The sequence below is a fragment of the Cornus florida genome, unplaced genomic scaffold, assembly GCF_030987335.1.
Source record: "Cornus florida cultivar Cherokee Brave unplaced genomic scaffold, ASM3098733v1 CherokeeBrave_3.0.0_Hap2_Chr11, whole genome shotgun sequence".
Classification (NCBI taxonomy): Eukaryota; Viridiplantae; Streptophyta; class Magnoliopsida; order Cornales; family Cornaceae; genus Cornus; species Cornus florida.
Window position 1 is genome coordinate 135,902,000 of NW_026775581.1, and position 23,756 is coordinate 135,925,755.

At 34.2% G+C, this 23,756-nt stretch overlaps 3 protein-coding genes across 3 annotated transcripts; 2 read left to right on the forward strand and 1 right to left on the reverse strand.

Annotated features, from left to right (window-relative positions):
• Window positions 1–2,667: 2,667 nt before the first annotated feature.
• LOC132286752 (probable auxin efflux carrier component 8) lies at window positions 2,668–5,092 on the forward strand. Its single transcript, XM_059789137.1, has 6 exons — window positions 2,668–3,266; window positions 3,826–4,006; window positions 4,077–4,162; window positions 4,264–4,421; window positions 4,497–4,573; window positions 4,674–5,092. Exons 1-6 carry the CDS (start codon window positions 2,759–2,761, stop codon window positions 4,738–4,740), a joined length of 1,077 nt encoding a protein of 358 aa, XP_059645120.1. The 5' UTR covers window positions 2,668–2,758; the 3' UTR covers window positions 4,741–5,092.
• Window positions 5,093–8,337: 3,245 nt separating this feature from the next.
• Window positions 8,338–12,829, forward strand: LOC132283514 (mitochondrial outer membrane protein porin of 34 kDa). The gene is made up of 6 exons (XM_059785468.1): window positions 8,338–8,493; window positions 8,672–8,739; window positions 10,238–10,348; window positions 11,391–11,477; window positions 11,648–11,856; window positions 12,249–12,829. The coding sequence occupies exons 1-6, from the start codon at window positions 8,445–8,447 to the stop codon at window positions 12,553–12,555; spliced, it is 831 nt and encodes a 276-aa protein (XP_059641451.1). The 5' UTR covers window positions 8,338–8,444; the 3' UTR covers window positions 12,556–12,829.
• Window positions 12,830–14,646: 1,817 nt separating this feature from the next.
• Window positions 14,647–23,393, reverse strand: LOC132283478 (hypersensitive-induced response protein 1-like). Its single transcript, XM_059785425.1, has 6 exons — window positions 23,272–23,393; window positions 17,200–17,408; window positions 16,207–16,327; window positions 16,006–16,097; window positions 15,822–15,918; window positions 14,647–15,199 (listed from the first exon to the last, which is right to left on the reverse strand). The coding sequence occupies exons 2-6, from the start codon at window positions 17,386–17,388 to the stop codon at window positions 14,826–14,828; spliced, it is 873 nt and encodes a 290-aa protein (XP_059641408.1). The 5' UTR covers window positions 17,389–17,408; window positions 23,272–23,393; the 3' UTR covers window positions 14,647–14,825.
• Window positions 23,394–23,756: the final 363 nt, after the last annotated feature.

The following is a 23,756-nucleotide window of genomic DNA, read 5'->3' on the forward strand; positions in this document are numbered from 1 at the left end:
AAATCAAAAGTTATAGGTCGTCAATAAGAGTAAAGTAGGTAGGAAGAGCACCCAAGAAAAGAAAAGGAAGAAGAGAGCCAGAAACAAGAGAGCACAGCACTGGAGGCTGTAGTTGTTACAAGAGAAAGTGAATGGTTATATATGAATTGAGTGTAAGTATCACTAATAACTTAAACTTTTAGGTATGATCGCGAAGCACCTTGTTTGTTAAAGTTAGTATCAAAGGTAGAGTTAGTCTTTAATCCGGTGTCACACCAAGTGCCTGGTCCGAAAGAGTTCGGATGTGCCCCAAATAAGCAGAGTAATCCGATCGCAACGAGAGCATTGCGAGTTCGGATAACTTTTGAATATTATAGTAGTGCCCTGGTGAGGAGATTATTTAATATAGTAAACGAAATGTATTATATACTGCCAACAATGATACTGGAAGTAATAAATCCCACATTCTAGGAGTTGTTCTCACCATTTCCATAAGTGATTAGTCTCCGAGACTAACTTAAAAGCAAAAGAATAGAAGTGGATAAATTAGCATTTAAACAGGAGGCAAAGGAATGTGCTAACCTTAACCTCACTTCTTTGAATTGTTAACTCTTAGAAAGATAAAAAGGGAAAAGAAAGACAGTTTGGGAAGAGAAGAATGGAATTCAACTGCACAAAACCAGGGTAGTGAACTCAGTCTGAGAAGTCTTTTAAAAACATAGCCATGGTTGTTGACCAGAAAGAAAGAAAAATTACGAAAACATATACATATAAGAATGAAATTAAACTATTTTCAAGCACATAGAAAGCATATGAAAACATTCTTTACTTCTAATAACAGCACAGTACCAGAAAAGGAGTCTTAAGATACTTTAGCATGCCCTGTTCTTTTACCGTATATAGGATGCTTCATTTATCTAGGCAAATCTTCGAGTTAAGATGAATTAACCAATTAACAAGAGGTTATGAGCATTTTTAGCTCCATCAATCACGAACCAAAGAGAGTGACAGTGAGCTTATCTTAAATTCAGAATGCATATCCTATCGAAGTAGCTACTTAAGTAAGTAACCTGATACAAGGTCCATTATGCTAGCTACAACTAAACATTTGGTGGTTTTCATAGAAGTATGCCTTCTAATGGTTTTTGGGATACTCAATAATAGAGATGACCGGAGTTTAGAACATTTACTTTTACCGTTAAAAATATAACTTAAAAACTAGCCGACCCCAAGAAGTTGGGGAAAAGGCTTGGTTGTTGTTGCGGAAATCATAACTGAAAAACTGGTTATACTCGAAATCAGCCAACAGTTGTATACTTGTAGCAGACACACGACACCGCGTGTAACTTTGAATTCATGGGATGTTAATCAACCTATCCTTCAAGTCACCAGATTAGGCTCCTTCAACATCTAAACATTACTCAACTCCATGTTAGTAAACTTACCAACACAGGCCAGCAGCTTGGCAATTCTGTATCAGAAAGATTGACCATTGTTTAGAAACTTTGAAGGTTTTCCACCATGCCTATATAAGACAATGATGGCCATCAAAAAGAGTATCATGATTGTCATACGAAACATGTCATGGGATACAAATTTTACTACGTCACACAAAGACAACTTGAAGGAACAGGGGATAGGCCTTTTCTTGGCAAAATTCACACCCTAAAAAAGTAAATTCCCACCTACACTTATTCTCACACTTTTGACCATATTTAGCAAAAATTCTTCCTTCACCACTGTTATTTACTCATTACTTCAATTACTTCTCCTGCAATTCACTTCTTTATTCCTCTTTCCCACTCTTTATAAATAATAAATTGTAAAGAAAAATACCAAGACTGTGTAAAACAAAGATTAAAAAATAATAAAAATGATTAAAAAAAATAAAACTACATTACCACACACCACTTATTCCAAAATATTTAGTGTGACTAAAGTTAAAAAGAAAAATAGAAGAGCATGTATCTCTTTTCTTCTTTAAATTGAACTCATAAAATCAAGGCTTTACTGGGCTGGGTTTAGGTTGACACATCAGCCTATTGCTCTAGGCCTAAAAGAACCAATAAACCAAAAGGACCATGACCACATGAAGAAAACTGGTATCAACTTTTTGACTGATGATGACTAAAATACCCTGACTTTTCCATAAACAAAAGAACCCCTTGAAATTGTTTAGTGTGATAAACTATATTACTGATAATTAAACAGTCAGAAAAAGGAAAAAAGATCTCCACACACATGCGCAGTCATATACAATTACACGTATATAGTGAAAGCCATCAATTAACTACATTTCAATCAATTTTACAAAATAGTTGTAAGGAAAAAAAAAAAGTAATACTTTTTCCTTTCAATGAAACTCCTATTTATAAGAAAATCCAAAATTTGTGCCTTGTAGAATTGTTGCCTATGCAGAGGGATTTAATTTTTATTTTATTTTATTTTTAGAAATGTAACATGATTCAGACTCAAATTTTTTTATTTTTGGGTGGCAATAATATAATTTTTCTAACCCAAGTAATTAAAAATTTATACCTAAGTATCAATTAATAGGCTTATAAAATAAAACTTTTTTTATAAAAAAAAAATAATAATAATTGGGGAGGCCATGGCCCTCCTTAGTCCCTTGAGTTGTTAAAAAAGAAATCTTGCCTTGCCTTTCATAATCAACAAAGCAACCTTAGAAGAGCCTTTATATATATGACCAAGGTTTCATACAAGAAATATAGAGGGAAGAGTTAGTTATTTGCCATATATCCTTGAACCAGTAGCCGTTATGATTGCCCTACATGATATCTACCGTGTGGTGGCAGCCACTGTCCCTTTGTATGTTGCCATGATCTTAGCCTACCTCTCCGTAAAATGGTGGAAGCTCTTTACACCAGATCAATGTGCCGGAATCAACAAGTTTGTGGCAAAATTCTCAATCCCACTATTGTCCTTCCAAGTCATCTCCACAAACAACCCCTACAAAATGAACCTGAGTCTTGTATGTGCAGATTTCCTTCAGAAGCTTCTCGCCTTTCTCGCGATGGCAATAATCTCCAAATTTAGCTCCAGAGGAAGCCTCAAGTGGATCATAACAGGTCTTTCACTCTCAACACTGCCCAACACTTTGATACTCGGACTTCCACTACTAAGAGCCATGTATGGGGATAAAGCGGCCGAGCTCCTTGCCCAGATTGTCGTGTTACAGAGCGTGATTTGGTATAATCTATTGTTGTTTCTGTTTGAGCTCAGCGCTACAAGAGAAACCTTTGTCACAACACCATTAGAATCCACAGGTATGTGTCCAGATTTCACCTTTTAAGGATGCTATTCTAAAGCTTTAAGGATGCTATTCTCTATACCTCAGTTGTACATGGTCATTAACTACATGACTTTATAGAATGAAGGCCTCTGTCATGCTTTATAGTTGATGCTTTGAACTCCTAAAACACAAATTGTTAACTCAATCTTAATTATGTTAACTCAGTTTTAGTTATGTTGGGTTAAATTGTCCAAAAAAAAGCTACTGTTTGGTAAGCTTTAGTCTGAAAAGAATACTCATATGGGCCCTGACATATTTCAGGTTTATTCCAATCTCATTTCCTTTATGCAAGTGTAAAGAACATCAATAAATATCAGGGGGTTTCCTAAAAAAAACATGTAGAAATATTGTTGTAATAGTAATTTGTACAAGTTATAACACCTTATGTCAACAGTTGAGTAATCTTTTATCTATAAGCATTGGCATGAATGGTGGTGTCAATGTATCCAATTGGCATTTAAGCCACAACCCCTCTACACTCGAATCTGTCCATTATTGAATAGCATATAAATTGCGCCTTTTTTTTTTAAAAGGGGATCCGGAGACCCAACAAGAAGCACAACGAAAAGAGGGAGGGGAGGACACAACGACAAATAGAACTGCTACCAAAAGAAAAATCATTCTCATTCTTCTGACAGTGGGAAGGAAGCTCATAAGCAACCCGAATACTCATGCAACTATGTTAGGCCTTATTTGGGCAAGCATACACTACAGGTAAGCCTGCAGGAGCATCAAAAAGAGTCATAGAGTTCTCAACTTCACAATGGGATTCAACTTGTTGCAGGTGGGGAGTACAAATGCCAAAGATTGTTGAAAAATCAATATTATTGTTATCGGAAGGAGGACTTGGAATGGCAATGTTCAGCTTAGGTATGATTAAGATTCCATATTTATTAACATACATTAAATTGAAAAAAAAAAAAAGTTAAAAATAAAAATCCCTTGACTGCTTCATTTGCTTTACGTGATAGGTCTCTTCATGGCATCAAGGTCTAGCATTATAGCATGTGGGATCCGAATGGCAGTGTTAGCCATGGCGTTGAAGTTTGTAGCCGGACCTGCCCTAATGACAGTGCCCTCCATAGTTATTGGTTTAAGGGGAGCATTGTTTAGAGTGGCAATTGTGCAGGTCCAAAAATATTATAGTTGTCTTCTGTATTCTACAATCGGGATAAAGACTAAAACACTGTTCTATGTGATGCAGGCAGCTCTTCCTCAAGGAATCGTGCCATTCGTGTTTGCCAGAGAGTATAATGTATATCCGGACATCTTGAGCACTGGGTAATTAATTTATAACTCTACTTCTTCTATACAACTTCATAGTTGAACTTTGCTAAAAGCTAAACTAGATTTTGAGATACTGGTTTATTCTGTGTTGTAGGGTGATCTTTGGCATGCTCATTGCGTTGCCAATCACGTTGGTCTACTACTTCCTGCTAGCACTGTAATCCAGAGCACAGAAGACATATTGTTGAAAAGGTTGATTTTATTTATATTCAGAAATTCTTTGGCATGTTACAAGACTAATTCTCTGGCAGAAACAAGAGACTGTTGTATTCTTTAATAACACTACTAAGCATATGTATGAATAATATAGGAAACATGTGGAATGTATGGTTAGTTTGTTGTCGTTCTTTGAAATTAGACAGAAGAACATGTAGAAATTAGAGTGTATATAGGATGGAACATTTTTAACAAGCCTGGATGAGGTACCAATGTTGTGTCCCCAAAAAAAGGTCATTTGCTGTCGTTTCCATTGAGTTCGTGCAATACAACCCAAAAAAAAAAATTATGGAATTAGGAAATTCAAGGAAGAAGTATATTTATAAAAAAATATTTTTATACGTTGATTGAATTCCCAAACAGTCAAACACTATTTAACCTACCAAAATTTTATTTGATAATTTTACAACGACAAAATAAAAACTTAGGGTCTGATTAATATGAGTTTTGTTTTTGGGGTTTTTATTTTATTTTATTTTATTTTTTGTACTGTAACTATTAATAGTTGAAAAAACATGTTTGGTAAAACTGTTTTGTTTTGCACAATGTGAAAACATTTCATAAATAGTGACCAAAAATCGAAACACATTGGTGGTTTTATATGTTTTTGCACTGTAGCTTGGTGCTATAGCAATGAATAGTATAATATTTTTAAAAAAAATTTCTTAAATAACATTTTTGATGATTATAATTTAATTACCGTGGGTAGGGGAATATCGTTAAAGTAACGCGCTATCTCATAAGATTGAGATAGGCTCTACAGACTAAGATAAGGGTTACAGATTACGATAAGAATTACAGAATACGATAAGGATTAGGCCAACAGATTATGATAAGGATTAAGTACGACGTGGACGCTACGTAACATCCTGACCCAAGTCCTATAAATAGGGAGGGCTAATCGACATTTGGAGGTACGCAAAAAACCCTAACTCAATATCTCGATTTCTCCAGAGAGATTATCATTCACACTGACTTGTTCGTCGGAGCCTACTCCACCGGTGTTTGTAGGATCACTTTTTCTTCTCTTTATTCAGGAAGTCAGATCAGATCTGAGTTGCGCAGAATCCATCTTCAACAATTTTAAAGCTAACCATTATATTTTTCAAACTCGTACTGCTTTTTTTATAACTCTAAAAACAGTTTTCAAGAATTCAGAAAACATAAAACTGTTTACAGAGAACAATCTTTAATAGTTCTCTGAAAACAAACATTTTTTATAACTTTGAAAACAGTTTTCTGAAAACAGGAAACTGAAATATAAAAAACTCAGCTTGGTTTTGTTTTCTGAAAACTATTTTATGAAAACTCAATTATAAAAAGATTTATTTTCAAATTTTATAGTTCTCTGAAAACAACTTTTATGTTCTTTAAATTTTTTAAAACTGTTTTTAGAGTTATAAATCAAGCATGCCCGAGTTTTGAGAAAACTGAATCAAGCAGAATTTTTTATATAGTTTCCATTTTCAAATTTCTGATAATAAAAAACTGTTTTTATAGTAACAAACTAAGCATACCCTTTTTTTGTTTTAAGTTAAAATAAAATGTCAAATATAAAACGCTTAGCAAACAAGCCTACTTATAACTCAGGGATAGTAATATGACACAAGTAAGAAGTTAGGACTAGATTATGATTTGACATCCTTATAACAAAAAGGGTAAATTACATAAGGCAACTTGTATAACATAAAGGGTAAATTACACAACGCACACCTCAGGTTTTCATCTCGTGCATCTAATGTATATGAATTTTCAAATTTGTAAATATATTTACATATACGTGTCTACAAATATTTGTATCAAATCAAAACCCTAAGGAATAATTTGGTACGGAGGAATGAAATAATATATGCGTAAATATATATTTTGGATGTGTATTTGGAAATTAAGGAGGGAATATCTAAAAAAAAGTTGACTTTTATTGTTTGAGAAAAGTGTGTTAACAATCACATCGTTCAAGTAAAACGATTTTTAATATTATTTTTACTCCATATTTTTTTAAATGGGGAATGAAATGTATATTCCTCTTATTGGAAAATAAAATGCCCTAAGTAGACTAGTTCATATTTACCTAGGTCAACTAGCCTACTTTAAGCACTTAGGGCTTCCTGATATGTCACATTACTTCCATATTAGTGTAAGAAATAAAAACCTCGGTACTTACTGTAATTTGCCCTAACACTAAACAATTAAACATGCCGCTCGGCGCTCGAGTCATTTATAAGAGTAACATTTTTCTTTTTGACTAAAAGAGTTAGCACAAGTAAACGGGAATAAATAGCTGTATAGAATAAACATAAGGTCGTCTTTTTAAAAGTATTTTCTAAACAAAATTTTGTTTTTGAAAACTAATAATGAAACTATCCACTTTTTTTTCTCATGAAAAATAACGATATTGTTTTTATAATATTAAGTTTGTTAGAAAATAATTTTATTTTATTTTTAAGAAACTCATACATTCACTTTATTCATTTGGAAACTCAACACATTCTTAATTGTTAAAAAATAATTAAACCAACTTATTTTCAAAATTTTCATCCAAATGCAAGAAGAAACATCCTGAAAACATCTATAATAAATAAAATAAAATGATAAGGTTCATGTCCATCTTTCTCTTAAATGTCCCGTTCCACTACTTTGACATGCATCACCAATTTGATTATTTATTTTTTATTTTTAATTAATTACAATTTCAATCACAAGAAAGTAATTTAAAGTAATTCTATACTAAGAGATGATTGTAAGTGAGAGTTGGGTGTAAAATTCTTAATATATATATATATAGATTTAAATGGATATATGAGTGAGAGTTATATCGTCAAAATTAGATTTTTAATCATTTAAGTGATATTTATAATTTTTTTTCCTTTTTTGTTGGGTTAAATGACTTTTGAATATTGACATATAAATACTTTTAATAGATTTGCTCATACCACCGTCATATCGTTGAATTGACATTAAAGATTGATGATTGGTAAATTTAATCTGACAAATTTAACTTTCAAAAAAAAAAAAAAAAAATCAATCTAAAGATGACTTACCAAATTAGATTTAAAACTTAGACTAAAAACTTTTTTTTTCAGGGATCAGTGATGCTTTAAAGAGAAAAAATAAATAAAAAAGAAAGAAAATGAGAAAATAAATGAAAGACAAATTATTTTTTTTTTTCAACAAATGAAAATGTAATAGTAAACTCCTAAATCCTCCATTTAGTCAAGTCAGCAATAACGAGCACGAGAATAAATAAATAAATAAGAAAGAAAATGAGAAAATAAATGAAAGACAAATTATTATGTTTTTTTCAACAAATGAAAATGTAATAGTAAACTCCTAAATCCTCCATTTAGTCAAGTCAGCAATAACGAGCACGTGTCCACTATTTTTCAATAAATAATGCTCCAGTCAAAATAAATAAAGCCCCCAAAAATGAAAAATATTCCACGCCTCCCCTTGGAATATCGACGGCCCAAATATAGACGAAACCCATCTTTCTGATCGAACGGCCTAGATTCTCCGAAGAGCACCTAGCACACCGTTCGAAAAGGGTTGCAAAATTAGGGCTGTCCTCAAATCTCTCGGCATTGTTTGTTGAAGCAACGCAGCGCTCTCTCTCTCTCTGGTCTCTCATCTCCATCCTTCGCACGAAATCATGGGCAAGGGTCCTGGTCTTTACACTGATATCGGAAAAAAAACCCGAGGTTCTCTCTCTATATGTATCTATGTATATATGTATACATGTAGAAGCATATACTTAATACACATGCGTAGATACACCCACGCGTATACATGCAAATTTGTGTGGTTTATGCAATTTAATTAGTAGTATAACTATTTTGGTTTCTTGTGTATTGTTCATTTATTTTCTATTGTTAACAGATCTTCTCTACAAGGACTACCAGAGCGACCACAAGTTCTCAATCACGACCTACTCTCATACTGGAGTTGTGAGTTCTTTTTCTTTTCTTTTTTTCATTTTCCTTTAGATCTGTATGTTTGCTTGGTGTAGCTATAAGTTTTTGTGGTGTTAGTAGTGAATGTTTGGTCATGCAAGGATTATATCTCAAGTCAATGTGTTTTGTCCGAGAAGTTAGTGTCATGGATGTAATGGTTGAGATGCTCATCATGCTGTTTTGTGCGTGTGTGTGTGTGTGTGTGTGTGGGTGTTTGTGTTTATTCATGCATCTGTAACCTTTTTAATTCAACTAAATTTGAAGATGCCGTTTCCACACACAGGCGCGCGCGCGCGCACACACACATATATATATATATGACGGTGTAAACTATTATTTGGATTATATGTAGATGTATGTTTGTGTGTGTTTATACATATAGATTGTATAAAGCATGCATATGTCTAGTGCTAGAGTTCAGGTTCTTTGCATAAAACATTTCATACTTTGCTTATTTTGTAAATGAAGACAAGTGCGTTATCTAATTGGAAAATTGGAATAGCCCTTTTTTCTTTTTAAGAAAATTCTCGTTTAACTGATTAAGTGTTGTTTCTGATCAGCTAGTAAAGTTAGCAGAGCCACTACTAATTGAAGTATTATGTCATTGATTCATGATTAGCATTTTTTAGTTTCATAGTTATGTTTCATATAGTTTTATAAATGGCTTAATTAGTATAAAAATTAATCTTCTCTTTGATTCTCAGAATTGCTTTTAGCACTATTTGTTTTTTGATAGTAATACTAGCTTCCTGTATTTTTTTATTTTTTTTTTTTACTGTCAATTTTGCTTTATGATGCATTTTATTTTATTTTATTTTTTTTGGGAAATTCATGTCATTCATTTTTATTTTAGAGGAGATAGCATCATGTGTTTATTTATCCATTTTAAACATTGATTGGTCTCTTCTTAGTATGCTATGATGTATAATTTGAATTGCACGAGCAATTCAAGTACCAGTGTGTCTTATTTTTCCTTTGTGGTGTTGCTTTAGTTTACCTCAGATTTTGGATAATCCATTCATTTATTGTTAGTTTTCTATTTGTTTATTGCTAAAAATGAGCATAATTTGTTACACGCAAGCATGCAAAGAAAGCTCGAGGCCACAGGAAATGTGTTGCATGACTCATGCAATATGTACAATTGGTATTTCTCTTTTATATTACTTTTTCTAGTCTTTGGAACAAATAGAACATCTCCTTCTAGAACATTTGAATCATGTCAATTGCGTTTAGAAGTATGTGGGGTTTATTGTCTCTTTCATTCCGTTGTTTATTCCTTCTATTTCAGATGTGTTTTTGTGCGTATTGATCCCAGTTGTGTCATGGATCTAGGCTTTAATTATGATTTATTGTACAACAGTAGATATCTTTCTGTTTCTGACCTTGGTGATGTGCATTATGTACCTTAAATGTTGTTTTTTAATAGTGCATTCTGATGTGATAATATTTTGTATGCTATATAGTTGTTGATTTTTCCCTTTCTTCTTTTTAGGCTATCACTTCATCAGGAACAAAGAAAGGTGATCTATTTCTTGCTGATGTCAATACTCAGTTGAAAAACAAGAATATTACAACTGATATCAAAGTGGACACAAACTCCAATGTAAGATCCATCATATACACTAACTTGAGTTACAATTTTTTGTTTGTTTGTTTTTTTTTTTTTTAACAAAAAAAAAAAAACCTGTACATCCCATATATTACATGGGGTTCATTCTTGAACTGTGAAATCAAAATCTGATTGAGGATTTTCTTTTATGCCTCAAATATTGATGGCTTGTGCTTTAGGTATGTGCCCCACAGGTCATCTATAATTTTGTACTTTAAGGTATTGATAACTTTTGTGTGTATATTTGTTATACCAGTCATTCTGTGTTTCATGATATTTGACGCAGACCCTTCGCAATATTATGTTTACTTCACTTTAATGTAATGTGAATGTTGTGGCCTGTTCTTGTGCTTAGATGGTCTGTAAAGTATTTGAAGTCAGGTTTTAGTTTAGACTTGTGTTTCTCATGTGATGACTTGCCGCCTGGAGTATGATTACATATTTTGATGTGTGGCATGTTGACCTGGAGAATGATGGCATTGGATGCATTATTAACTTATATAATAATAATTGAGTGCCCTTATCAGTATGAATATGGTTTTATTTCTGTAAGTTGGACATGTGAAGCAAGTTTACATTGTAATGGTTGACGATTGCAACCGTAAACTTGTTTGGCAAACCTAATGGGGAGTTGCGACAGGAAAACTCTGAATTTTTTATATTGTCCATGCATGCACTTTTGTAGAATTACAAGATGCCTGCATTTGTCACTCTTTTATCCCAGCTTTGTACATGCTCTGTTGTCCCTGCACATGCAGCCAAGTAGGTGGCTATTGGTTCGTGCTGTAATGCTTCTTTGTCTATAATAAGTTCATGAATTTTTATACATTTTTGGATGAGATTGAAATATTGAATATGCTTCTCACATTCAACGAGTTGATGTCTCACATTGTTTTTAAGTAATTCTCCCCACAATGCTATGATATTTAATGAGTTATAACTAACCAATTTTGGAACATTTTTTCATAATGCAAGTTGAATTGTTATTTTATGTATTTTTTTTTATCATTCAACTGACTTTTTGCACAAATACCAGCTTTTTACAACCATTACGGTTGATGAACCTGCTCCTGGGCTGAAGACAATCTTTAGCTTCAGAATACCTGATCAAAGATCTGGCAAGGTAAGCAATTGATTGTTTAGTCTTTTGGAATGCATATTCATATTAATATTATTGGGATTACTTTCAAATCTTGTTTTGTGTAATGAGTTGGAGGACTGAAAATTCTAATCTAATTTCATATGCCAAAGTTAATGTCGCATATTATTTCTAACTTATTTCTCATGTGACAGGTGGAACTTCAGTACTTGCATGACTATGCTGGGATAAGCACAAGCATTGGATTGACAGCAAACCCCATTGTCAACTTCTCAGGTGTTGTTGGGACTAATGTTGTCGCACTTGGGACTGATGTCTCCTTTGATACCAAAACAGGGAATTTCACTAAATGCAATGCTGGATTAAGCTTCTCCAAAGCTGACCTTATTGCTTCATTGACTTTGTAAGTAGTCTATGCTTGCTTTTTGTATTTGCTACTTGTCTGTTTGTGGTAAAATCTGACAACTTATCTTCCTTCAGTAGATGAATATGTTATTGGCTTTTGCATAGTGGACGACAAAAATATTTTTCCTGGATGATAATGTGTAGCTTAGATTAAATATATATTTATATATACATACATATATTTCATAAGCATATTAGATTAAATATATTTTGTGGCATGTTGAGCATGTCTCCATCCTGCTTTATATTGAACATTTGTTGATCAAAAATACAAACACTAAATTTAAATGCAACACCAAAATGATTTGATTGTGCTATGGCCCATTTTGGTTTTATAAATAGGCCGCTTTTTTGGTGCGCAATGTGATTTAGTATGTATTGTTCATTCAGGAATGACAAGGGTGACACATTGAATGCGTCTTACTACCATATAGTGAAGCCCTTGACAAACACTTCTGTCGGTGGAGAAATAACCCACAGCTTCACAACCAACGAGAATACCCTCACTCTTGGAAGCCAGCATTCATTGGATCCATTGACCACAGTGAAGGCACGTTTTAACAATTTTGGCAAGGCAAGTGCTCTCATCCAGCATGAGTGGCGCCCAAAATCAACTTTCACAGTTTCTGGAGAAGTGGACACCAAGGCAATTGACAAGGGTGCCAAGTTTGGGCTGGCCTTGGCTCTCAAGCCATAAGCAGGCTATATTCAGTTATGACCGGGAGCAATAAGAGGTAGGCACAAGGAGCATGTTACAGTTGCCTGTTTAGGCGTTCTTTTGTTCTTATGGCATTGATTCTCTTCTATTTTGGTGGTATTTTGTACTGCTAAAACAATGTTAGATGGTTTTTGTTTGCACATGCTGATAACTCTGTTAAACCGATAATGAGTGAGTAAACCTTGATACTTGAAGAGGTTTGACTCGAGATTTTGTTCAGACTTTCTTTGTGATTCACTTTCAGTATTTCGTATTTCTGGAACTGTGGTAGTCTAGCAAGTTTGGTAGTGGTTAGCTTGGAATGAGGAGACAGTGAATTGATGTGCTGAATCTGATTAATTTGATGTCCCTGTCTATCCTCACTAATTTTTATTTTATTTCATTTGTTCAGTCAATGAGAAGTGCTTGATTGATAAGCAATGGTCATCCAATGAATTTGGGATGTCAATGGTATCATAAATGAAATCTGTTACCGAGTTAACCTAGTAAAACTAGTAAATAGTGGTTTCTTTGAGCTTTAACGGAAACTTTGGAGAAGCCTAATTAATCCAATCAATCACCTTTGCTTTGTTACTATATACCCTTGGGATATTTATGCAGCGTGGTACCCCAATTAATTGATGTGGTCATGACACTTTTAACTTTACCTTTAGTTGGGTGTAGCATATGGTAAATACGGGTATTGTTTACTTGTTCGTTCCTTTTAGCGGTTCACTACTATTTTAATAACTTAAAGAGGCATCTCTATTTTAAAGTTCAGTATTTTCAGAATTGGGCAATGAACCTGTGTTCAGAGTTCGTGTGCGTGTATATAAAGATTTGGTAAGTGCTGCTACATTTCAATTTTTTGTTCATGCAAACAATAAATGAGTTCTGCTGCCAGTTGAGACTTTTTGATAATTAGCTCGGGAAGTTGAATTTGCTTGGTGTCATGTTTGGAAGCACCAAATTGGAATTGAAATTGGGGAAAATTAAGTTTAAAGTTGGAATAAAACTTCTTTCAATTCTAAGTTGGTGGTCCTCCCGAAGGCAAAACAATATGCCTGATTTTATATGACTAGAGATTAAAGCGTCTAGTGATACTGTCAACCAATATCGACCTTTATTCCATTTACTTGTCCACCCGCATGTACCCATGATGAGATTTAATTTCTTTCTAGCCATATCCATTTCTCTGAGTGAAAAAGTTCATCGGACATGAAAAATATGGGAACTAAGATATGAGGAATGGCAAAACACCCTTTTACATTTCAATTTGTTGTTCATGTGGTTTTACCCTAGTGAATACAATAAATGAGTTTTGCTGTCAGTTGAGACAATTTGTTAACTAGCTGGGGAAGTTGAATTGCCTGATGCCATCTTTGGGAGCATCAAATTGGAATTAAAATTGGGAAAAATTAAGTTTAAAGTTGGAATGAAATTTCTTTCAATTTCAACTCGCTGGTGCTCCCAAAGGCAAAACAATTTACCTGATTTTATATGACGACGAGATTAAAGCGTCTAGTGATACTGTCAAATGAGACCTTTATTCCCTTTACCCATCCACCTGCATTTATCCATGATGAGAACTTTCCATTTTGTTTCAATTTGTTTCAATTTCTTCCCAACCATATCCATTTCTCTTTGAGTGAAAAAGTTCCTGGGACATGAAAAATATGGGAACCAAAATATGAGAATGTCTAAACACCCTTTTACATTCCAATTTGTTGTTCATGCGTGTTAAGTGTTTTACCCTAGTCGATACAATAAATGAGTTATGCTGTCAGTTGAGCCAATTTGATAACTAGCTCGGGAAGTTGAATTGCCTGACGCCATGTTTGGGAGCACCAAATTGGAATTGATATTGGGGAAAATTAAGTTTAAAGTTAGAATAAAATTTCTTTCAAATCCAAGTCGTTGGTGCTCCCAAAGGTAAAACAATTTGCCTGATCTTATATGACTAGATTTTAAAACGTCTAGCATACACCCATGATGAGAATTCTGTATTTTGTTTGAATTTCTTCCCAGCCATATCCATTTCTCTTTAAGTGAAAAAGTTCCTGTGACACGAAAAATACGGGAACCAAAATATGAGGAATGGCAAAACACCCTTTTAACAATTTAAAACTAAAAATTCATTTACAAGCAAAATACTGGAGATGAATATTTCCAAGGGGCATACTGCTGCGTCACAACCATATAAAAGTAAAGAACAGTCCATTCAGATAAACAAAATACCCATGCACACTTCTTTTTGAACACGGCCAACACTACAGGAGCTCTGGTTGCTGGTGGGCAGATGCCTGAAGCAGCCCATCTCGAATCTGTTGAGCAACGTCACGCACAGCACCAGGTCCATGTGGGATGAATACTGCCGAGGACTTGGAAGAAGCACCAATTTCTTTCATGGTGTCAAAGTATTGGGTCACAAGTACCATGTCCAAAACATCCTTAGCAGTAGTACCTGGTACATTCACTGAGAAGCCAAGCACGCTGTCTCTTAGACCATCTACAATAGCCTGTCGCTGCCTAGCGACACCTAATCCTGCCAGATACCTGGACTCAGCATCACCCTCTGCTCGTTTTATCTGCACAATTTTTTCAGCTTCTGCTTTCTCATTAGCTGCTAATCTCAACCGTGCAGCTGTCCAGAGTTTGATTCGTTAGGCACATTAAAAAGAACTAATTAGTTCTATAAGCACATTGCCTCAATTTCTTGACATTGTAGACATGAATGGGGTTTAAAGAATAACCACATGATGGCAATGCCATGCAACAAATGTGCATTGGCGTTCTTTTTAGACCACAAAAAACCAAAATGGATAGGTGAATATAGTAATGCACAAACATGCATGTGCACAAATTGTGTTGAGGCAAGCCATTTGTCTGATGCACGCGGTCATTTGTTTTAAATTAATTACTAGTTATGTTTCTGAAGGAGTTTTAACTCATTTTTTTTTCCATAACAGAAACCAACAGGGGTCACAGTCATCGAATTAATGAGAAATGTGAGAGGAAGTTGAATAATTCTTAAATTCTTCATGGAAATTGAAATTTCATATGCATGATGCATCTACTATATCCAATGGGACACCCTGCAATATGCATTACCTGTCTGCACTGAAACAGTGAGGAGATACTGTCCAACTATCCTAACTAAACCATCCATCGAGATTATATTAAGGGAAATCATCAAAGAACTGCACTGTGGGTACTAAACTGTTTCCACAAACTTCACACCTACCAAAAGAATGGGGATATCTTACCAGCATTGATTTCATTCATGGCCCGCTTCACACGCTCATCTGGTTCTATATCAACAATAAGTGTCTGAACAATCTCATACCCATAGGCGGACATGGCCTGTGAATCATTAAGAAAGGTGTGCAATTAATTCATTTGATGCATCAATGTTGATATACATAACGGTTTCGATAACCAATTGATTACCTTTTCAAGCTCTTCTTCCACTGCTTTTGCAATTTCATTCTTTTGTTCAAAAACGTCATCAAGATTTAGCTTTGGCACGCTTGCTCTGATCACTGAGCAGTTGAAAAAGAAACAAGAAAAAAGTACAGTTTATTTTATGTATCAGAGGATGATGCAACATTGAAGGTTTTCTACTTTTCATTTTAGGCTTTTGGATCATACCATCAAATACATAGGCTTGGATTTGGGATCTAGTATTACTAAGTTTGTAGAAAGCATCACTCGCGTTATTGGCCAAGGCACGATATTGCACAGATGCAACGACATTGACAAATACATTGTCCTGCAAACAAATGGCAAAGTGGCATGTCATATCTGATCCATAATGTTGTGTTACCCGATTAACTTTATCTTAAAAAATAGAATAATGGATATGGTTAATCCGTAAAGGGTAAGACACTATTATTGCTTTTGATTGTTAGGGACCAAAATGGCTATATTCATTTTTTACCCCTATGAAGCTACCTCTCTTTGTACACATTGCTCTCTGCAAAGGGTGGGCGCAGGGTTGTACCATCAAACGTGCATCGTAAAACATACTTAAATTCAAGGTTAAGCACTGAAGTAGCACATTAGCCATATAAGCTGGGTAAACTGATGGCTTAGTTGTGAGCTATTATTTGGTTGTCTTGCAGACCCGTTCCATTGGGTCAAAGGACATATGGAGCCCTGTTGGCACACATGAGTTGGCAATTTAGTTCCGCAAATTTCCAATCTTCTCAAATTTGTGTGCCTCTCATTAAAAATTATCCTCCTCTTAAGCATTAGGTGCACAGTCTGCACCTAACAACTCCTATGCACATGCTAGAAATAAGACAACCGAAACTTTCTCAGTTGAAAATTATTTGAAATGCTTTAAACTCGATGATCAATAACACATTAATTTCCTTAATGAGGTTAATGCACTACAAGAAAAAGTCATCTTTGTCAGAGTAGTGCAATTCATTAATGCTAAAGCCAACTGAATAATAGGAATAAAGAAAGACAAGTCTCTACCTTGTCCCTACCGAGTGTGTGTTTATATATAGCAAAATAGGAAATAAAGACAATTTCAGATTTAGGATGCAGACAAATGGAAAGACTACCAAGTAAGTCACACAAACAAGAAGCATGCACAGTAACCATGCAATTATCATTCGTAGAAAACAGACAAACCTTAGTCTTTGTCTCGCATCGCACATCCAACTGCTGTAACCGAAGCGAGAGATGGCCAGCAATCTGACTTCCTATACACCAAGGCAAGAAATGGCATCCTGGCTCAAGTACTTCCTCAAACTTGCCAAATCTTTCCTTCATAGCAACTGTAGATTGGTCAACTTGCACACAGCAAAATAGATTTCCCATTCTATATATTATCTAGTATCCTTGGAGAAAAAGAAAAGCAAAAACAAAACTATATCAGCAACTACTACGAAATGGATAAAGAAATCATAAGAATTTCAATTTTATGCTCCTTTTAACCTTTGTCTTGAACAGAAATCGGAAGGAAAGGAAAACAGTTGTCTTGACAGAATGACCTTAAAAGGCCTAGATATGACACTTGCCCACTATCAGAGCCCAATAAAACTTGATATTGATTTAGATACCTTCTGATGCAAAAATAATTTACAAGTGACCAACAAACTGAACTCATATCTAAGCATCAAATTACAAATATATGATTTTAAGAAACCAAGGTAGAATTTTGAAGTAGCCATTTAGAGCTTATTAATTGGGCAGCAAACTGGATCCAAAAGGTTGGCATCCATATGCAATATCATAGTTGTTAAAGGCTCAAGACGCACTAAGGCACCAAAGCTCTTCTCGAGCCTAACTTGAAGTAAGGCGCATGTGTGATCATAATGCATATTGATTACAAGTATACAAAGAATAATTAAATTTATGCAACACTCATTATCAAAATAAGGATTTTTTCCGACATATCAATTAATTAGCTAAATCAACATACATATATCTTTCTTTTTGCATATGAATTCAGTAAAATCAACGTACAATAAGAACAATTCAAGACATGTGACAAAAATAATAGAAAAAAAAAATTTTAAGATGGAATTTTTGATATATCAACTAAGAGGATCGGGTAAATTAATGGTCATAAATCATTTCACATGCTTAAGAAATTACTATATTCATAAGGGATACTAAAAACCTGGTAAAATTTGGTGTTATTTCCCTCCTTACATTATACTGCAAGAATCAAGAAGTTGGTTCAACAACCCAAAACTTTTAAGTACAGATGCCAACACGTCAGGTTGTATATTTAGACAAAGAAACTAAATTGGATATCTGGAATTGAGACCAATTAATTGGGAATACAATTGCACAACATTTAAAACATATGAAACCCTACAAAGAGGGAAAAACCCGTAGATGAAAACACAAACATACACGTTTACATACCACTACAATTAGAGAGAGAGGGGGGGAGAGAAAGAGATGAACACGACATAGGAACAATGTTAGATGAGAAATGAACACGACAAGGGGACAATGTTAGATGAGAAATGGACATGACAAGGGGACAATGTTAGATGAGAAATGGATTCAAAAGGTGTGGTCATAATTGGTCTCGACTTCAGAGCTTCAAATTGTGCAAACCACCACCTCGTACCCGGAAGCCTCATTCCAAAAATTGTAACACTTCTCAGTTCCAAGTTGGGAAATTAGCTGAAGCTATACCATGCCTGGATGATATATATATATAGATATATATATATATTTGTGTGCGTGTGCAACCAAATATTTTGTTTCTAGGAAAGTTCAAAGTTCAAACCTCATCTAACACCAAATTAACTATTGACTAGTACAAAGTCAACACCATAGGAAATTTTCATGGGCATATTACTTATATTGTGACATACAGACTCGAGCACATCATAATTTTTTCCAAAAGGCTCCTGTTACGACAAACACAGTGAACCCAAGATAAAACCAAGAATCAAGACAAAAAATAAACACGCCACACAAAGAACACAAAGATTTAGAGTGGTTTGGCAAAGCCTACATCCACAGTGGAGATCCGGCGAAAGTTTTCATTATGCCAATAATAGGAGATTACAAGTTTCAGCCCCTCACACTCTGCAATTTTCAGTGTCTCAATCTGATTCCACTCCAAACCCAAAGCACCCTTACATATTGGGCTACAAGAGAGTTTAATTAGGGTCCACGACCCACAAGCAAAAAAGGGGTCGTCGGGTCGCGTTCCAAAATCGGGCCACAACAATCACAGTTCCTAAACACCTACTGTAGACTGGCCTGACAACTAAGTTTTGATTAATAGTTCAATCCTATAAACAAGGTAAACTTATGATGGTGAAGTGAGAATCTATGATCCCAATTATATAAGATGCAGTAAAGATTAATGAAAAAAAAAAATTTGAAAAGTGAATAAACCATACAGCTATAGAAAGATCATTATTCAGTTAATACACAAGCATACTAGTAAACACATTCAAATACTTTTGCACTATAATGCAATAAAAACAGAATATTGGCTAACTCTATTATACTGAATTCCATTATGTACTAGAAAAGCTTTACGAGTGTTCCTATTCGAGCCTTTATTCTCTTAAGCAGTCAATCATTTAGAGGACACTTGAGAGAAATGTTTTCAATTTGACGCCTTTCTTCGCCAATCAAGTTTACAAGCAACTAAAACCCCATTTGTAAATAGGCTGGTGGTGAATTATCCAAATTTAAACACTTAGAAAACAGGTTGGAATTTCTTATGAGGACTGAGGACATATGAACTTGAATGAAAAAGGTCAACAAAGGAAAAAACCTTAAGCCACAATTTCCTTAATTGTAGAAGAAAAGGAACCTTAAAATATATATTAAAGCCTTTAAAGGATCTACAAGCCTAACAATCACATTTTTCAATGGGGGGAAGATATATGATGAATAAAGCAAGGCCACCAAACAAAAGTACAAGATTGATAAAACAAAGCAAATGAAGCTTAAGCCATATGCCATCTAGCCTAATAGTAGTTTTTAAATTTTACGAAGTTTTAGATATTATGGAAAACAAAAGATATAGGCTCAATATTGTTCTTCATGTGCTACTTTGATTGTGGAATCTACCTACTTTCATTTATTTCCTAATTTCTGATGGAGACATTATCAAAGCCTATAGTTTTACTTGAATGCATTTTTAAAATCAAGATCAACAAAACATATCCAAACTCAAGCCACCTTATTGTACATTATAAGGATTAAAAAATAATCACATTCTTACACTTGTCTACTTGATGAGAAAATTATTTCAACTACTATACAGATGATAGCTGTAGAACACAAGCTGCAGGACAAAATTCTGTGAAAAGAAATGACAATTAAAAGAGCACACCATAACATAAGAGAAAGGGCATTTAAAAATAGAACAAAAGTCAAATGTTAGATTCCATTCATATATACACACACACACACACACACACACACACACACATTTCATTTATATATATAAATATAGAGAGCAAAAACACAACAACCGAAGAGTTAAATTTGTTGTATATCTTATTATGGTAAATCTGATAACATGAACAGCCCAAATTCCTCTTGAAATAAGCATTCAAGACGAATTTTCCGTAAATTTGCAAGTTCCTCTTGAATCTTGTTAAGCCACTGTAATCCATGATCTCAGATAGGCAAAATTTCATACAAAAAAATAAAATCAACACAAGCATCGGAAAACTGCCTTCAATATCAAGCTATGTTACACCGACTCTCCTGTTTCACTTCTTGTACCCGTGTCAAACACATGGGTATCGCTACAAAATATGTGTCTGGCATGCGAAAAAGGCATTCAAGACGAATTTTCCGTAAAATTGCATGTTCCTCTTGAATCTTGTTAAGCCACTGTAATCCATTATCTTAGATAGGTAAAATTTCATACAAAAAACATAAAATCAACACAAGCATCGGAAAACTGCCTTTAATGTCAAGCTATGTTACATGGACTCACTTGTTTCACTTCTTGTACCCGTGTCGAACACATGGGTATCGCTACAAAATATGTGTCTGACATGCAAACCCAAATTAGGCAATCCAATCCTTCATATGGCATGATTGGAGGAGAAGAAAAACTAACTTAATTACACACATAAGTTACCTATCTATGATATTTATGGAACCTTCTCTTTTACCACATCCGATTTACTTTGAGTAATAATTGAGTGTGTGTGTGTGTGTGTGTGTGTGTGTGTGTGTGTGTTTTATTTTATTTTTTATAGAAGAACATCAACTTGTTTTTATTTTTATTTTTTATTAGTTATTGAAGAACATCATTAAACACTAAAATATCATAAAACATATGTAGGTGTCAAATATATCGTAGTCTACATCAACAATGACCCACATATCTTGGTCAAACGGTCAATGGGCTACGCCACATCACCTACAATGGCCCACAAGTAAAACGGTCTAAGTTACGTGGTACTTCATGTCATCAGTATAACAAAAGACCGAAAACTTGAAAATCCGAGTTGGAAGCCGGACTCAGGATTACTTGAGATCCGAGGAGGTACTTGATTTGGTGGCAAAAGTACATGGCGTCGAGTCAACCCTCTGACTTGTAAAAAGAGAGAGATCATTTGACTCCCGCACAAATTATCCCCATCTTAATTAACATTACTTTATTATTACTATCTCTGTCCCAGAAAATATGTCGTGTTTCGAGAACTGTGATTGTGAGTCACGGTTCCCCAAAAGCGACATCTTTTTTGGGACAGAGAGAGTATTTGAGAAATTTATTGCTTTTAATTATTATGTTAATGGACCCACGTGTTGTCATGAATGACATCACCCACTCTCTCACTTGGCCTATAAAAAGAGGGGATCGAAGGCCAAAAAAAGAGGAGAGCAAACAAGGAGGGAAAAGCCTCGTGGACATAGACAGCTCTCATAATCTCCCACCCATGCTTCCTCCATACACTCCACACCTTCACCAAGGGAGTCAATGGTGTACTAGTACACTTCCATATTCTTTCTCTCTTGTTTGGGCTTCCACCTCTCTCAGTCCACCTCGGATTCTACTGTGTTGCAAGTTATGCCTCACCATTTATATTTTATATTGTTATAGTAAAGAACCCCTACAACATATAATTTACATGTATAGTAAGTACTTGTATCCAACTTTTAGACATGTATGCCCATTCTTAAGATTTGAGATTTTTTTTTTTTTGTTAAGTAAGATTGAATTAAAAAAGCATTTAAAAGGGGAACCATCCCTCACAACTAACAGAAGGCCAAAAAGGGCCTCTAAACTCTCAAGGAGTCCAAAAAATCAACTATCTCCTCCATGAATTTATAATTTCTCCCTAGAACCCAACAAAAAATAGTGCTAATAAATTAATAATATAGAACTTCATAGCACCAATAGGATTTTCCTTTCCATCAAAGGATCTCCTATTTCTTTAGAGCCATAAACACCACCAAACGCACAAAGGCGTAATTTCTTAAGATTTGGGATTTGAGGAGGTCTGGCACTTAGATAAATATCAGCAGCCAAGACACTTACGCGAATCCTGGTAGCATAGAGATCAAGTACAATAACGAATGGCAAATTTTCATATATAAAAATATAGATATATAATGCAATCAAATATTTTCTATATATATATATATATATATATATATATATATATATAATTCAACGTCCATCTTGCAGGATCACTTGTCTAGATATTTCGTAAACCCTAACTTCATAGTATGAGATAAAGAAAATCAACGGTTAAATAAAAAATAATAATAATTTTAACCAATTTACCACGACAATAAGCTAATGCAGAAAAGCCACTAATTGAAAAATAATTATCAAAAACTCCCACAGAACACCTGAAGTTCAACGCTGGTCATAAATTTCTAGAGCATGATTCGGAAATAGAGATCTAATATAGGCAGTATAGCAGAATTACACCGTTTAAAATGAAATTCTAAACAATATCTGCAACAAACCAAGATTTCATCGCTATTCATAGTTAAAACAATATATAACTACACGGGAATCAAATAACAAAATGAAGAATTTCATCTTCACGTCATATTAGCTCTAAATGTCTTCAACGAATTCACATAAAAGTCATCAAAACATTTAAAGAATTTTCTGTTTTTGGCTAAAAAAGAAACCCTAATTCATCAGAGTTTAACTTACGAATATATATTGATAAATATATATAACATATAATATAACAATACACATATCGATATGTATGTAGAGGTTTAAGATGGAACCTAGCAGCAAATTCGTGAACACGACGGTGACGATAAGATGCTAGTGACGACTTTCGATGACTTTCTGGAGAAGCGATGATGTTATAAAAACGAGAGAAAATGTATGTTCGTTACTAAGCACTCTTTGTATTACCCGCCGTTTAAATGACAAAACTACCCTTTAATCATAATCAACAAATTTTTTTTTTTTTGGCTTGGCAGAGTCCGCTTGAAAACTGAACATAATCAATTGATGTGCCAAGTTAGGATTCATTCATTTATGAGAGACTAATGCTATTTTAAATTGATTTATTTAGCAAAATCGGGAAGAGTTTTATTTATTTGATGTAATAGATTTGACAAATCAATTTAAGAAGCATTATTCTATGTATATAAGCACATTATTCTTTTTTGGCTTGATACATGATGCACTAATATTTGAAAGATTTTCTTACAGAATTCACTTTCCTTCATACCACATTCAATCATGATTTAGCATTGTGAGG

Coding starts and splice junctions, on each gene's coding strand:
- LOC132283514 (XM_059785468.1), top strand. CDS start 8,445: ATGGGCAAGGGTCCTGGTCTTTACACTGATATCGGAAAAAAAACCCGA. Junction 11,478..11,647: donor CTGATCAAAGATCTGGCAAG/GTAAGCAATTGA, acceptor CTCATGTGACAG/GTGGAACTTCAGTACTTGCA. Junction 11,857..12,248: donor CTTATTGCTTCATTGACTTT/GTAAGTAGTCTA, acceptor TTGTTCATTCAG/GAATGACAAGGGTGACACAT.
- LOC132283478 (XM_059785425.1), bottom strand. CDS start 17,388: ATGGGAAATCTATTTTGCTGTGTGCAAGTTGACCAATCTACAGTTGCT. Junction 16,328..17,199: donor GATGCGAGACAAAGACTAAG/GTTTGTCTGTTT, acceptor ATTTGTTTGCAG/GACAATGTATTTGTCAATGT. Junction 15,200..15,821: donor CATGAATGAAATCAATGCTG/GTAAGATATCCC, acceptor AACTCTGGACAG/CTGCACGGTTGAGATTAGCA.
- LOC132286752 (XM_059789137.1), top strand. CDS start 2,759: ATGATTGCCCTACATGATATCTACCGTGTGGTGGCAGCCACTGTCCCT. Junction 3,267..3,825: donor AACACCATTAGAATCCACAG/GTATGTGTCCAG, acceptor TTTTTTTAAAAG/GGGATCCGGAGACCCAACAA. Junction 4,574..4,673: donor CCGGACATCTTGAGCACTGG/GTAATTAATTTA, acceptor TCTGTGTTGTAG/GGTGATCTTTGGCATGCTCA.